The 15,317-nt window shown below is 55.1% G+C and overlaps 1 protein-coding gene across 7 annotated transcripts in view; it reads right to left on the bottom strand.

Moving 5' to 3' along the window:
• The window catches only part of LOC119696576, a 47,257-nt gene that overhangs the window by 25,420 nt on the left and 6,520 nt on the right, over nucleotides 1-15,317 (bottom strand). The window contains exons 6-10 of one of the 7 annotated variants that reach the window (XM_038126330.1): nucleotides 14,237-15,241; nucleotides 12,872-13,879; nucleotides 11,429-12,430; nucleotides 10,069-11,058; nucleotides 8,815-9,729 (exon numbers count right to left, since the gene is read on the bottom strand). The exons of the other annotated variants lie outside the window; for them this stretch is intronic. Of the exons in view, the coding sequence (XP_037982258.1) occupies nucleotides 8,842-9,729; nucleotides 10,069-11,058; nucleotides 11,429-12,430; nucleotides 12,872-13,879; nucleotides 14,237-15,241 (4,893 nt within the window). The 3' untranslated portion in view covers nucleotides 8,815-8,841. Of the gene's footprint in view, nucleotides 1-8,814; nucleotides 9,730-10,068; nucleotides 11,059-11,428; nucleotides 12,431-12,871; nucleotides 13,880-14,236; nucleotides 15,242-15,317 lie in introns of those variants that run through there. 7 annotated transcript variants of the gene reach the window in all.

Below are 15,317 nucleotides of genomic sequence, written 5' to 3'. Positions count from 1 at the left end.
CATTCAAACATTTTTTCTTTTTCACTGTAGACACATCTGCTTTCAGTTTTTTCTATTGAACAATATGAGTGGGGAGTTTCTGGGGTCCACCTGGTGTGTGTTATTTGCTGCTAGACTCCTTTTATATGGCATTTCTCCTACTTCTGTGGTATACATTTTCCCTTTTCTTGGTAGACACTCTTCCCCTATTATTGTTGATTTTAGCTTCCACTCTCTTTCCCTTCTTTTGGGCATTACCATGCTTTTTCTTGATGTCATACATTTTAAAATGTGTAGGGGACCTCAGCTGATACCATGCTGTGGCCAAATTTCACTTAAGTGTGTCCCTCCACACACCCAGGCATCAGTCAAATTAAATTCTTTTCCACCATTTTGATGAAGATTCTTTCCATGTATTTGTCTCTCTCGAACCCTTTGTCTTTTCAATTGCACTTCTTCCTCTTTGAATGTGTGCTCTAACTCCGTTTCACTTTCTTGTTCCAAGCATACCCATCTTTCTTTTATGGGGCACTCTCCTGACATCTTCTGGCTTGGGTTTGCAATATTTTTAGCCAGCTGTGAAAAATGCATCTTTTATGATTGGCTTTTCGCAAATAATAATAATAATATTATATGGTTTATGTTTAGAATGTTTTGCTGTAGTAATTTTTTAAGTAGTGTGTTGTGGGTGCGATTGCCAATTGAATTTTATCAATAATTTGCCAGAGCCAAATTATGATATAAAAACAAAGTACAAAATTTATTTCGCGCAAATTGACAAAATTTCGGTAAGCCACGGATCGGACAGGGTCTAGCCCGGGAAATAGACCCTGGGTGACGCCCTGAGCAACTCTAAGCACTGGCAGCTTCAGAGTGCGGCGAGCACACCAGCTTTCTCCATGTAGGTCTTTTTATCCCATTTTTTCTGCCGCGGGCTAGGAAGTCCATTGTCCTTTTCATAACCAAACAAGTTTCCAATGTTTCTCCGGTCCAGTAGAATGGTATCTGATGGAAGGTGGTCCTGTCCTCGATGTCTTCGGGAATAATTCATCGACTTTTGGTCTTGTGCTAGACAGGATTAATCTTAACAATACACAATCACATCCCGAGAGAGATATCCTTATCATCCGATACTCAGTTCTTACTGGAAATCTCTTTTGCAAACCGAAGTTTCCCAGAACTGTTTTAAAATTCTAGTGAGTTTCCCCCTTCAGTCAGGGGATTCAGGTGTGCTGCTGATGACATCATTCCCTGTGGGGCTGCAATTGTGAAACTGACTGTCTCTGTTGGGTTTTTACATGTAAATAGAGTCTATTGGTGTGGTAGGCGTTGGTGCTTTGCTGCACTGACTTTTCTGGTGTATTTCTTTGAGAACATGTCTAAACGTAACTCTCCTTCTACCTTACTCTATACTATTCTGAATCTATTCTTCTACCCTAATAAATATGAATTTTGACACTCATTCATAACATAGTGTGTTAAATATAGTTCTAGGTTATAACATAATGTTAAAATAGAAACTATGTATGTGGGATGATTTTTTTTAAGAAAGGAGTGAGGTACTCACACCAGATAGCAGCCACAGGACACCTGAATCTTTCAGAGAAAGAGAATGTATTGCTCCCTTATCAGAAGAAACTCACTTCTTTCCGCCTTGCTCAGCCATGAAGATGCCATCTCGACGTTGACCAGACAGAATTCTTTGTTTGAATGGAGTTTATACATCATGGATGAGATGTATGAATATGCAACAGACTATTGCTTTTAGGGATTAATCCTCTGTTAACATGTGGGTGTGTGTATGTGGGTGTGTGTGTTAGTCCTTTTTTGAGCTTATTTTGCCCAGAAAGACTACCAGGACTTTCTGTAACACTTTGTTCTTTTTATCTTGTATTGTCCTTATCTCAATTGTCCAAATATTTATTAATCTAATTGTATTACTATTTTTATAACCACTTCATTACAATTAAACTTTTAAAATTTTAAAAACAAGTGGTTGGCGTTTTTCACATCTGCCATTATGTTTTAATATCTTCTTTACAGGCTCTTAACTGGGAGTGACCGATACATTTGGGATTCATGTTTGTGTGCACTCTGATTAATACACTCACTGTATCTCCTCTGTACAAGGGACAGTAACACTTCTCACAAGGGTTTCCTCCACTTCCTTTGCAGGGAGTGAGCAGCAGCATTGCTGCCAGTGGCAGTCTGGCACGGGCTGGCCTCCTCACCTCTCCATCCACAGGGGTTTTCTCGGTGCCCTGGGAGTTTTTCCTGGAGGGAGTTCCCGATCCAGTCTTGCCTCCCACCTCTGGTTTTCCCTTCTTCTGGAGCCATTCTGCCATGACCCTCATCGCACCGACTCCCTGCCCTCAATTTGGTGCCAATGAGGGTTGCAAGGAGAGGGCTCTGTGGAACAGAACTGGAAACTGAGATGTGATTTTGACTGTCAATTCTTAGCTGAACAAAGCTTCAACTTATACCTATAACTGTAACTATAAGAAACATTTAAAAACTGTAAGGATATACAGATAACAATGGAGATGTTTCCCATGGGGGGTTGTGTTCAGAGTTATGCTTCTGTCAGTGTTTTCCTCAGGGCCAATTTCAAGTCTTTATCGTTTCTGTTGGCTATAGTCCATTTGCTTGCCTCAGCTGGAGGTTATTCTGGACCTTTCACTCAGCTCCCATGAGTCCACCCCTGCTCCTTTGTTCTTACTGCCCCCGGGTGCTGGAACAAGGGGGGTTGTGGGGATTCCTCACTCGCCTCACTTCCCTCTTTCGCTTCCCTCCGTTCCCAGCCCATCTTCTCGTGGAGGTCTCTGAACTGTGGTAGTAGAAGGTCTGCACTCATTTCGGGGCTCCGAGCCACTTGGGCTGCTGGCCCCATCTCAAACACACACACACACACACACACACACACACACAGACACACACACACACCCCCACACCCACTCACCCCCCCTGTCCCCTCGGGCCCAGCCCTGCCCGTGGATGGGTGACACTCACCGGCTCCGCTGTGCCTCACGAGTGCCTCAGGCCTTTTTCCCCGGATACCGACACAAGGTCCCAGGCAGCCTGGTTGGGCGAGGTTGTATTTTGGCAGAGCCCTCAAGCTGTTAAAAACGAGATCAGGTTCCCAGTACTAAAGTGATTTCAGCATTTATTATAAGAAAAAGAAAAGCCTAAAGCAAGGGGGCCCGTGGGCCGAGCAGGAGCGTTCCCGTCGAGGATGCTGCAGCGCCGGCGCTGGGGCTTCTTCAGCAGCGATGTCCTTGAGGTTCCAGATGGAGCGGCACAGATTCAGTGGGTCAGAAGCCCCTGTTTATCCTTTTTTTTGTCCCTTTGCATTGGTTTCTTTTTGGATTCCTCATGTGCATGAAGGTTTAAGGCGCTTGATTTGCCCATTACAGTTCTGTCCAGGCTGGCTCGTTTCGCTTGGGGGGTGGTGCACTTTACTGAGGTGTGTTACAGTACATTGAGTGCCATAATTCTTATAACTACTCTTTTAACTCTATTTACACTGTAATAACCAAACTAACAGTACATGCTGAACGATCTATCAACTACTTGACAACAGTTTCTGACCTATTTTTAACAGTGTGCCCTGCGAGTCCTGAGTATTCCTGTGCCCTGGAAACCCTGAACGTCATGTGCTCTAGGAATCCTGAACTTCGTGTGCCCTGGGAATCTTGAACCTCCGGTGTCCCAGGAATCCCCAACTTTGTGTTACCCGGGAATCCTGAACTTCACCTCCCCCTGCCCTGCTCGGAGCTGCGCTGCTGCTGTCCCGTCCTCACTGTTTTCTTTGGTACTGCTCTGCATTTTCTCCATGCAGTAGCTCCACCCTGCTGCCTTGCCAGCACATTCCCACAGTTCCCCCTCCTGCAATACTTCTGATACATCTCACTGTCCTGGATTGCCAAGCAAATTGTATTCTGTTTGCCATGGGGATGGCAGTTGTCTTCTGTTCAGTGGGCAGTTTTCCTTATCTCTTCCACAACCACTCCTCCCTCTGGGGAGACATCTGCTGATAACAGGCCATTGAATGTCACTGCATGGCTGATAAGAACTGCAGCATCCCATTGGGAGATGTGAGCCCAGAGGGAGGAGCCAAGCATTCCTACCTGGATATAACCTTGATTTCTGGAACACCAGCACAGCTTTCTCCACTGGATTCCCAGAGGAACAGCTGCCTCTTCCACTGGATCTTCAGAGGAAGACTACACCCTTCTACAGGATCCCTGCTCCAACAGAGCCACACCTGACACTCCAGGAGGACTGCAGCCACAATTCCAGTTGGACTGCTACCAACACCCTGACCAACAGGGTGTCAGGTTGTGTTCTGACTCTGTCAGTGCTGTTTTAGTTTACTGCATTGTTAATTTTATCTTTTTATTTTCTTCCCTAATAAAGAACTGTTATTCCTGCTCCCATAGTTTTTGCCTGAGAGCCCCTTATTTCCAAATTTATAGCAACTTGGAGGGAGGGGGTTTACATTCTTTCCATTTCAGAGGGGGCTCCTGCCTTCCTTAGCAGACACCTGTCTGTTCAAACCAAGACAGATTTTGGTGCCCAATGTGGGGCTCGAGGGCAGCAAGTGAAAAGGGAATAGCAGTGTAAGACTCTGCCCAAGATTGCTTTCTCATCTGCCTCACGATCGTTGTGAAAAAGACTGAGACCACCGAAAGAGGATCCTACATCCTGGTTTGGTGGGGGTTCGCCAAGATCCCGGGACTGGAACTTGAGTTATTGTACCTCACGCTACACTGCTCCCAGTGAAAAGGACAAGGAGCATCTTGACCTTCCTTCGCCTGCATCGCTCTGTAACAATGGCCTGGAGTTTTCCACCCCCTAACCTGGCTGGACTCTCTTCTGGAATTACCCTTTGGTGGTCTCCAGAGAAGACCCTTCATCTACTGTACAACCACCATGGCAGATGGACTGAGATGGGAGAAACCACTCCCTCCAAGGCTGAGACATGACACCTCAATATGGAAAAGACTCTATTTCTCCTCAAGGACTGAAACCTGTAATCTGGGGGGAGGAGGGCAGTGTGTGTGGGGAGAACAGCTAATCGAACTGATCATGTTTGCCTGCAGGCAGTGAACCAGGAAAATAATAGCTCTCCCCACTGTTGAGATCATAAGACTATTGTATTCTTCCCCCCTCTCCTTCCCATCTTTCAATATAAAAAACCCCTCGAGTCAGCTAGATCTCGAGATCTCCCCAACGTAAAGGCGACTCCTCGACTGGACATCGACTGGACCTTGAAGAATTGCATTGCCTCTATGTTGGATAGATATACTTACTCTGTCTTTCCTTCCTTTCCTATAGGGTTTTTTTCTCTCTCTCTCTCCTTCTCTCTCTCTCCCCAATTCCCTCCAAAACCAGCAGGGGCATTGTCGCTATAGCACACGAAATAACACGACGCAGACACGCAGCTCTCGCAAGGTAAAAAGCAGCACTTTTAATTTCTGACTCCAACATTTATAGATTTCCAAAAGTGACAGTGGACTGCAGGGTGAACTTCTCCAATGACTGGACAAACCAACAGTCCATGAATTCTCTCCTCCTCCATAAAAGAATATAAAACAATAAGTTATTTACATAAAGTGTGTGAGAAGGTTTGTTACAAGAATGTAAACATCAGAAGGCTTAGAAAAACTTAAAAAACCAGAGCAACAGGGCACTGTCATTTCTTTATCTCCTGTTAATGGGCCCACCAATGCCTTGCCCATGACTCAGAGAGAACTCCCTGCAGGAGCCATTTCTGTTTGATGGGCAATCAAGGACCAACCATGGCTCAGAACGATATCAGCCCATTGGGAGATGCTCTGCCCAGGGGGAGGAGCTCAGCATCCCCACCTGGATATAATCTGGGCTTTGGGACACAACAGGCAGCCCTTACCCACTGGTTTCCAGAGGACAAGAGCTGCCAGATCATTTCCATGGGATCCAACAAGACCATTTCACCTGGACTGCTACCACCACCCTAACTAGCAGGGTGTCAGGCTGTGTTCTGACTCTGTCGGTGCTTTTTCTTTTGTATTATTGCATGTATTTTGGTTTTTTCCATTCTCCTAATTAATGGTATTTCCTATTAATGGTATTTCTGACTTGGAGTCTCTCACTGGTTTTGCTTTCAAACCAGAACAATTGGCGATGGCTGTTTGGCTTGATTGACCAATTGGATCCACGTGTGTGTTGTGACTGTCTGGCAAGGGCGATGGGTTTTTCTGAGCAGTATAGTACAGTATAACAAAGCGATTGATCAGCCCTCTGCAATCCTGGAGCCAATGCTCATTATTCCCCGCTGGGGACCGCTGCTGCCACAGGGACTGATGATTTTTCTTTCAGCGCTGGACAGTCCTTTTTGCAATGCCCCCATTTCTTACAGGATGCACTCTGCTCCCTCTCCCTAGGGGAAGCTTTCTTGGGTGACTTTTCCTGAGCTGCCTTCTTGCTAGGTTGGGATGAACTCTTTCAGTTGGGCCCCTGCCTCAAAACACCTTCCAGGCAGCCTCCAGGAGTTTATCTATGTCTTGAACTGCCTTTATCTTTTCTTCTGATATCATCTGAAGCCTGACCCACACAAACCAAAACCAGATGTGCTTTCCCATCAGCTGATTCGGGATCTGGATCAGTGTATTTGATGGCAGTTTCTCTGTTTGAGAAATCAGTGGCTGATTTATGATAATTTTGCCTCACTTGGAAAAGCTTTGACCAATTTCCAGCTTTACAGACCCCATGTTTTAACCAACATACCACGAGGCTTTGAAATCATTTTAACTTTGCCATCTGCTCGGGTGTATTGGCATCCCACCCAGGGTTTGCAAGGGGAAATCTCTCAGTGACAGCGCCTTGGAGCAGCTCCCTGGCTGTGCTCCCCTCCAGGAACATTGGGATGGCTTTATTGGCCACTCGTGCCTCAGTGGGGTCAAGTGATGTGTCTGACAGAGTCCAGATCAGCCCGGGCTTAATTATATAGAAGGCCTTTATTTATTTATTTATTTGTTTATTTATAGGCTGTACAGTGCACACATGAACTGACAGATTATATTGCACCAGCCAGCAGCTACAAAGAATTATCAATAATCAATATCAGTATCAAATACCGTATCAAATTCTGGTGATCAATAACAATGTGCAAAAGGCAATCAGAAAGTGCAAAAGGCAATAATTAAATTGTCATTTATGGACCAGCTCTGCTGGAGGCACAGTGGAAAACTGGAAGCTCTTGAGGGGACTCATTCACCCCTGTCCTCTGTCCCTGAGTGTCCCCAGACTGACCCAGCATGTCCCTGAGTGTCACTGAATGACCCCAGACTATCCCAGCATTTCTCAGAGTATCCCAGAATGTGCCCAGAGTGTCCCTGAGTGTCCCCAGCACGTCCCTGAGTATCCCAGAGTGTCCCTGAGTGTCCCCAGTGACATCACTCCAGGAATTCCCATCAGGATTTGGGACAGTATCAATGAAAATTCCCCAGATTTGTCTCAAATACTGCACAGGGAGGGCACAGGTGACAGCAGCGATGTCCCCGATGATGTTACTGCCCCCTTGATGTCAGGGCAGTGACATCACCATCCCTGCAGCAGATTCGGGATGTCCTCGATGGCTTTTTGGCACTCCTCGGTCACCACACGGGCACTGGAGCTGTTGGAATCACAACTGCAGATGTTGTTGATGACATCGTGTGCCCCCAGCAGGTGATCCTTGGCCAGGCGGGCGTTGGCCACCCACAGCCGCTCAGCCACAGCCATCTTGGCCACCAAGGCCTTGGGGACATCAGGGGACTCCTCCTCTGTCCCCTCCATGGTGTCTGCGATGTCCCTGAGCAGGCGCTGCAGCTCCCGGGGGAACACGGTGGCTTCGTCACACGCAGCCACCAAGTGCTCCAGCAGCCCCAGGGCCACCTCCACCTCCTGTCCCCTCCTGGCAGCCATCAATGCCTGGCTCTTGGCCACCGCGGCCTCTCTCATAGCCACGGTGGCCACCAGCACCCTGTTGGTGGCCGCCACCACCCGGGCCTCAAGCGCAGCCATTGCCAAGGCCCCCTCCTCCCTGTCAAGGGCCAGTGGCAGCTCCTGTTCCGTGGCCACCGTGTTTTCCTGAGCTGTCCCCAAGCAGGCGGCCGTGTCCTGCCAGTTCCTGGACTGGGCAGTGGCTGCAACAGTGGCCTCAGCAGTGGCCACCTCCCTGCAGGTGGCACGGAGCTCGGTGGCCTCTCTGGCCAGCCAGGCCCAGCTGTCCACGAGCTTGGCCACCGAGTCCGGCCAGGTGCTGGCCACGGCTCTCACATTGGCCCAGGTGTACCAGGGGTGGCCCCGAGAGTGGCCAGGGCCCAGCCCAGGGAGGGGACACCACGGTGGCCCGAGTCTCCAGGTGAATCTCCTCAGGTCCTCATGCAGAAAATTTGGGGATTTGCGCAGGCACTTGCCCCTGTATGGTCCGGTCACGGTGGCCACCACCTCGCCCACGATCGCCACCAGCACCTGCAGCTGCTGAGGTGACACCTGGGGAGAGGACACGGGAGGTGTGAAGGACCTGGTGGCAGTTGTGACCTCCCTCTGTTCCCTCTCTGGAGGGCTCTTCTGTCCCCTCTGTCCCTTTGCGACCCCCATCCCCTCCCGCCACCCCTGTGTCCCCTCTGCCACCCCTTGTGTCCCTTCTGTGGCGACACGGGGAAGGCGCACAGGTGGCACCAGCGACACGGCAGTGCCACCAGCCAAGTGACACCAGTTCTGTCCCAGGCTGGTGGCACTCGAGGGGCTCTTGGTGACACAAGGAGCTGGTGGTGCTTGAGTGTCCACAAGTCTCTCCAGTGACATCACTGCCCCAATGACATCACAGCAGTGACATCACTGTCCCTGTAGCAGCCTTGGGATGTCCTCGCTGGCTTTTCGGCACCGCTCGTCCACCGCGCGGCTGCCGGGGCCACCGGGGCCACCATGGCCACCATAGGGACTCAAGAGGATGTTGTCGATGACCCCAAGTGCCCCCAGCAGGTGATCCTTTGCCAGGCGGGTGCTGGCCACCCACAGCCGCTCAAACTCAGCCACCTTGGCCACCAAGGCCTGGGGGACATCAGGAGACACCTCATTTGTCCCCTTCAGGATGGCCTCAATGTCCTTGAGCTGGCACTCCATGTTCCAGTTGAACAAGGTGGCTTTGTCACACGTGGCCACCAAGCGCTGCAGCGGTCCCAGGGCCACCTCCGCCCAATGTCCCCAGCTGAGGGCTGCCATTCCCAGCCTGGTGGCGGCACCATTCTCTCCCACGGCCTCATTGGTGGCTGCCGCCACCTGGGCATCATGCCTGGCCATTTCCCGGGCCACCTCTTCCTTGTCCAGAGCCACCATCAGCTGCTGGTCCATGACCACCTTCCCGCAAGTGTCACGGAGCTTGGTGGCCTCCCTGGCCAGCCAGTCACATCTGTCCACGAGCTTGGCCACCGACTCCAGCCAGGTGCTGGCCACAGCTCTCACATCGGCCCAGGTGGTCCCAGGGGTGGCCCCGAGGGTGGCCAGGGCCCTGCCCAGGGAGGGGACACCGCGGTGGCCGTGGGATGGGACATCGCCGTGGTCCAGGATCTTACAGAGGCTCCGGGTGAAGTTCTTCAGGTCCTCATGCAGGGAGTCTGAGGACTCGCGCAGGCACTTGGCCCTGTATGGCTCGGTCACAGTGGCCACTAGCTTGCCCAGGGTGGCCACCACGTCCACCAGCACCTGCAGCCTAGGTGGGGACACCTGGGAAGGGGACAGGAGAGGTGTCAGGGACCTGGTGGCACTTGTGACCTCCTAGGGGGGCCCTATTCCCCCGAGGGGTGGCCTTTGCCCCTCTGTCCCTTTGTCAGCCTCTTGTCCCCACTGCCATCCCCCGTATGCCTCCCAGTGTCCCCTCTGTCTCCCTCCTGCCACCACCCGGTTGCACCTCTTGGAGCTCCATGCTCACTGGGGACTCCCTGAGGATGCACCGGGGACCCCCTGTCCCATTCGCCACCCCCGGTGACACCTCCATCCCCCACTCACACCTCACCCGCCACTGTCCCCTCTGTCCCTCTTTCCACCCCCCCACCCCCATCGCACCTCTTGGAGCTCCATGCTCACTGGGGACACCTTGGGGACACTCGGGGGACACTCTGAGGGTTGAACGAGATTTGGGATGTCCTTGCTGGCTCTTCGGCACCGCTCAGCCACCCCACAGGCACTGAGGCTGGAGGGCCAAAAACCAAAATAGAAGTCGATGATGTCTTGAAGAGTCCCCCTCAGGTGATCCTTGGCCAGGCGGGCATTGGCCCCCCACAGCTGTTCAGCCACGGCCACCTTGGCTACTAAGTCCTCGGGGACATCTTGGGATGCCTCATTTCTGTCCTCCGGGACGGCCTTGATGTCCCTGAGCAGGCGCTGCAGCTCCCGGGGGAACACGGTGGCTTTGTCACACGCGGCCACCAAGCGCTCCAGCAGCTCCAGGGCCACCTCCGCCTGCTGTCTCACTTTGGTGGCTTTTGTTGCCTCGCTGGCGGCCCCCTTGGCGTCTCTCCTCACCTGGGCTTCATGCCCCTCCCTGCCCAGGGCCTGACCCAGCTCCACCATGTTTTCCTGAGCTGTCCCATCATGGGCAGCCTCGTCCTGCAGCTCCCTGGCCCGGGCGGTGGCCGTGGCCACCCTTTCGGCCGCTTCGGTGGCCAACTCCCTGCAGGCATTGTGGAGCTCAGTGGCCACCCCGGCCAGCTTGGCCCATCTGTCCACAAGCGCATCCACCCGCCCCTGCCACTTGCTGGCGGCCATTGTCACACGATTCCGGGGGGTCCATGGGATGCTCTTGTAGGTGATCAGGACATGGCTCAGGGAGGTGGGAGGGTCACCATCATTGGAGAGGACACTGCGGCGCCAGCAGGGCTCTTCAATGCATTCCTTGGTGTCCCGGAGCTCCATGGTGAAGAATATCAGATGCCAGTACAGGCACCCTGACGATGTGAGCAGCAGACTCATCTCGTCCTGACTGGGCAGGGTGGCCACCAGCTTGCCTAGGATGGTCACCATGGTGACCTGTGGCTGCAGCAGGGCCGAGGATAGCTGGGGAGGGGACAGCAAAGGTGTCAGGGTGACCTCCTGGGGTGGCCCCCTGCCCCCGAGGGGGCTCCTTTGTCCCCTCCATCCTACGGTCAGCCTCTTGTTCCCTCTGCCACCCCCTGCCTCTCCTCTCGCAGCCCCTCCCACACCCGGCCCCCCTGCTGTCCTCACTGCCACCCCCTGCTCCCACTGCTGTCCCCCTGCCACAGCCTACCACCACACTCATAGCCCCTGCAAGCCCCTGATGTCCCCTCTGCCACTGCCCAGTCGCCCCAATGTCGCCATCACCTGATGTGTCCCCATCCTCCACTTCCCCCTCCCCCCCCCGTCACCTCCCCCTTTCCTGCCAACCACCCACCCTCCCCTGTCGCACCTCCTGGGACTCCATGCTCACTGGGGACACCTTGGAGACACTCTGGGGATGCTCCGGGGGTTGAATGAGCCTTGACATGTCCTCGATGGCTCTTTGGCACTGCTCGGCCACCTCACAGGCACTGGGGCTGTCGGGACCACCATCAGTATAGAACTTGATGATGTTGTCTGCAAGTGCTCCCCCCAGGTGATACTTGGCCAGGCGGGCGTTGGCCTCCCACAGCTGCTCGGCCACAGCCACCTTGGCCACCAAATCCTCGGGGACATCACGGGACGCCTCATCTGTCCCCTTCATGGCGGCCTTGATGTCCCTGAGCAGGCGCTGCAGCTTCCGGGGGAACACGGTGGCTTCATCACACGCGGCCACCAAGCTCTCCAGCAGCCCCAGGGCCACCTCCACCTGCTGTCTCACCATGGTGGCCCTGGTTGCCTCGCTGGCAGCCACCCTGGCCTCTCTCCTCACCTGGGCTTCGTGCCCAGCCACCACCTGGGCCTCCCCGCCCGGAGCCTGACCAAGCTCCACCATGTTTTCCTGAGCTGTTCCATCACGGGCAGCCTCGTCCTGCAGCTCCCTGGCCCGGGCAGTGTCTGTGGCCACCTGAGTGGCTGCCTCATTGACCACCTCCCTGCAGGTGTTGCAGAGCTTGGTGGCTGCCCTGGCCAGCTTGGCCCAGCTGTTCACAAGCACAGACACCGACTCATGCCACTCGCTGGCCACCATTGTCACATCGTCCCAGGTGGTCCATGGGATGCTCTTGTAGGCGGCCAGGGCCTGGCTCAGGGATTTGACAGGATCATCATCATCGGAAGTGACAATGCGGCGCCTCCAAGCGTCATCACTGTGGTACAGGGTGGACAGGAGCTCATCGGTGAATTCCTCCAGGTCCCAGTACAGACACCCTGGGGAAACGGGCAGCATCTTGTCCTGCCTGGGCAGGGTGGCCAGTAGCTCGCCCAGGATGGCCACCACGGTGACCTGTGCATGCAGCAAGGCCGAGGATAGCTGGGGAGGGGATAGGGGAGGTGTCAGGGACCTCGTGGCATTTGTGTTCTCCTGCGGTGGCTCCTGTGCCCTCCCAGGGTCCCCTTTGTCCCCTCCGTCCCTTTGTCAGCCTCTTGCTCCTTCTGCCACCCTCTGCCCCTCTGTTGTCCCCTCTGCCACCCCTCTACCCCCACTGCTGTCTGCTCTGCCACCCCCTTTCCTCCACTGCTGTCACCTCTGCCACCTCCCATGTCCCTACTCCCACATGTCCCCCACATCCCCCACTGGTCCTGCCCCCCCGTCCCCTCCACCTGTCACCTCCCCCTCCCTGCCACTCCCTCCTGTCCCCTTTTGCGAACCCCCATCCCCTCCCGACACCCCCATGTCCCCTCAACCGCCCCGTGCCCACTTCTGCCCCCCTGCAGTGTCCCCTCTGTCATCCCCCCATCCCCCCTGTCGCACCTCTTGGGGCTCCATGGTCACTGGGGAAACTTTGGGAACGCTCTGGAGATGCTCTGGGGTTCGAAGGAGCCTTGGGATGTCCCCCATGGCTCTTTGGCAACGCTCGGCCAGCCTGTGGCAACGGGGGCTGTTAGGACCACAACCAAAATAGAAGTCGATGATGTCTTGAAGAGTCCCCCCCAGGTGATCCTTGACCAGGCGGGTGTTGGCCTCCCACAGTTGCTCAGCCACGGCCACCTTGGCCACCAAGGCCTCAGGGACATCAGGGAATGCCTCATTTGTGCCTTCCAGGGTGACCTCGATGTCCCTGAGCAGGTCCTGCAGAACCCGGGGGAAGGCGGTGGCTTCGTCACACGCGGCCACCAAGCTCTCCAGCAGCTCCAGGGCCGCCTCCACCTCCTGTCTCTCCATGGTGGCCCTGGTTGCCTCACTGGCAGCCACCCTGGCCTCTCTCCTCACCTGGGCTTCATACCCAGGACCTTGCTCGGTCCCCTCCTTCCTGCTCAGGGCCTGACCAAGCTCCACCATGTCTTCCTGAGCTGTCCCATCACGGGCAGCCTCATCCTGCAGCTCCCTGGCTCGGGTGGTGGCGGTGGCCGCCCTGTCGGCCGCCTCAGTGGCCACCTCCCTCCAGGCATTGCAGAGCTCGGTGGCCTTCCTGGCCAGCTCAGCCCAGCTGTTCACAAGCACAGACACCGACTCCTGCCGCTTCCTGGCCGCCACTGTCACATGCTTCCAGAAGGTCCACGGGGTGCCCTTGTCGGCAGCCAGGGCCTGGCTCAGGGAGGTGACAGGGTCATCATCATCCACGGTGACATTGTGGTGCCACCAGGTGTCATCAATGCAGTCCCGGGTGACTCGGAGCTCTGTGGTGAATTCCTCCAGGTCCCAGTACAGGCACCTTAGGGACACGGGCAGTATCTCCTCATCCAGACTGGGCAGTTTATACAGCAGCTCGCCGAGGATGGCCACCACGGTGACCTGTGGCTTCAGCAGGGCTGGGGACAGCTGGGGAGGGGACAAGGGAGGTCTCAGGGACCTGGTGGCACTTGTGGCCTCCTGCAGTGGCCCCTGCTCCTGAGGTGTCCACTTTGTCCCCTCCGTTCCTGCGTCAGCCTCTTGTTCCCTCTGCCATCCCCTGTCTCCTCCCCTTGTATCCCCTGCCACCACTGCGGCCCCCACCACCACACCCCCCATGTCCCTTCAACCTGCCCCCTTCCCCCTTCCTGCAAATCCCTCCTGTCCCCTTCCAACACTGCTGCGTCCCCTCCATCCCCCCACTGCCCCCTTCAACCCCCCAGTGCCCCCTCCCGGCCCCCCCAAAGTGTCCCTTCTGTCTCACCCACCCGACCCCTGCCATCACACCTCATGGGGCTCCATGCTCACTGGGGACTCCTTGGGGACGCTCAGGAGACACTCTGGGGGTTGAAGAAGCTTTGGGATGTCCTCGAAGGCTCTTTGGCACCGCTCAGCCACCTTCCAGGGGTTACCGGGACTACCATAAATATAGAACTGGAAGATGTCGTCAAGTGTACCCTCCAGGTGACCCTTGGCCAGGCGGGCATTGGCCTCCCACAGCCGCTCGGCCACGGCCACCTTGGCTAGCAAGTCCTTGGGGACATTGGGGGACGTCTCATTTGTCCTCTTCAGGGCGGCCTCAATTTCCCCAACCCTGTGCTGCAGCTCCCGGGGGAAGGCGGTGGCTTCGTCACACGCGGCCACCAAGCTCTCCAGCAGCCCCAGGGCCGCCTCCACCCGCTGTCTCTCCAAGGTGGCCCTGGCTGCCTGGCTGGTAGCCACCCAGGCATCTCTCCTCACCCGGGATTCATGCCCGGCCACCACCTCGGCCCCCTCCTCCCTGCCCTGGGCCTGACCCAGCTCCACCATGTTTTCCTGAGCGGTCCCATCACGGGCAGCCTCGTCCTGCAGCTCCCTGGCCCGGGCGGTGGCTCTGGCCACCTCAGTGGCCACCTTGGTGGCCACCTTCCTGCAGGTCTTGCAGAGCTTTTTGGCTGCCCTGGCCAGCTTGGCCCATCTGTCCACAAGCTCATCCACTGACCCCTGCCACTCGCTGGCTGCCATTGTCACATCATCCCAGGTGGTCCATGGGGTGCTCTTGTAGACGAGCAAGGCCTGGCTCAGGGAGGTGGGAGGGTCATCACCAAGGGAGGTGACATTGCGGCGCCACCAGGTGTTATCAGTGCTGTACAGGGTACACTGGAGCTCCTCGGTGAATTCCTCCAGGTCCGAGTGCAGTCGCTTTGGGGACACAAGCAGCAGCATCTCCTTGTCCCGCCTACCCAAGGTGGCCAGCAGCTCGCCCAGGATGGTCACCACGGTGACCTGTGGCTGCAGCAGGGCTGGGGACAGCTGGGGAGGGGACAGGGGAGGTGTCAGGGACCTCGGGGAACTTGTGGCCTCCTGCAGTGGCCCCATGCCCCCAAGG

Source organism: Motacilla alba, unplaced genomic scaffold, assembly GCF_015832195.1.
Source record: "Motacilla alba alba isolate MOTALB_02 unplaced genomic scaffold, Motacilla_alba_V1.0_pri HiC_scaffold_34, whole genome shotgun sequence".
NCBI lineage: Eukaryota > Metazoa > Chordata > Aves > Passeriformes > Motacillidae > Motacilla > Motacilla alba.
The sequence above is the reverse complement of the archived record's forward strand: the minus strand, read 5'-3'. Positions and strand labels throughout refer to the sequence as shown.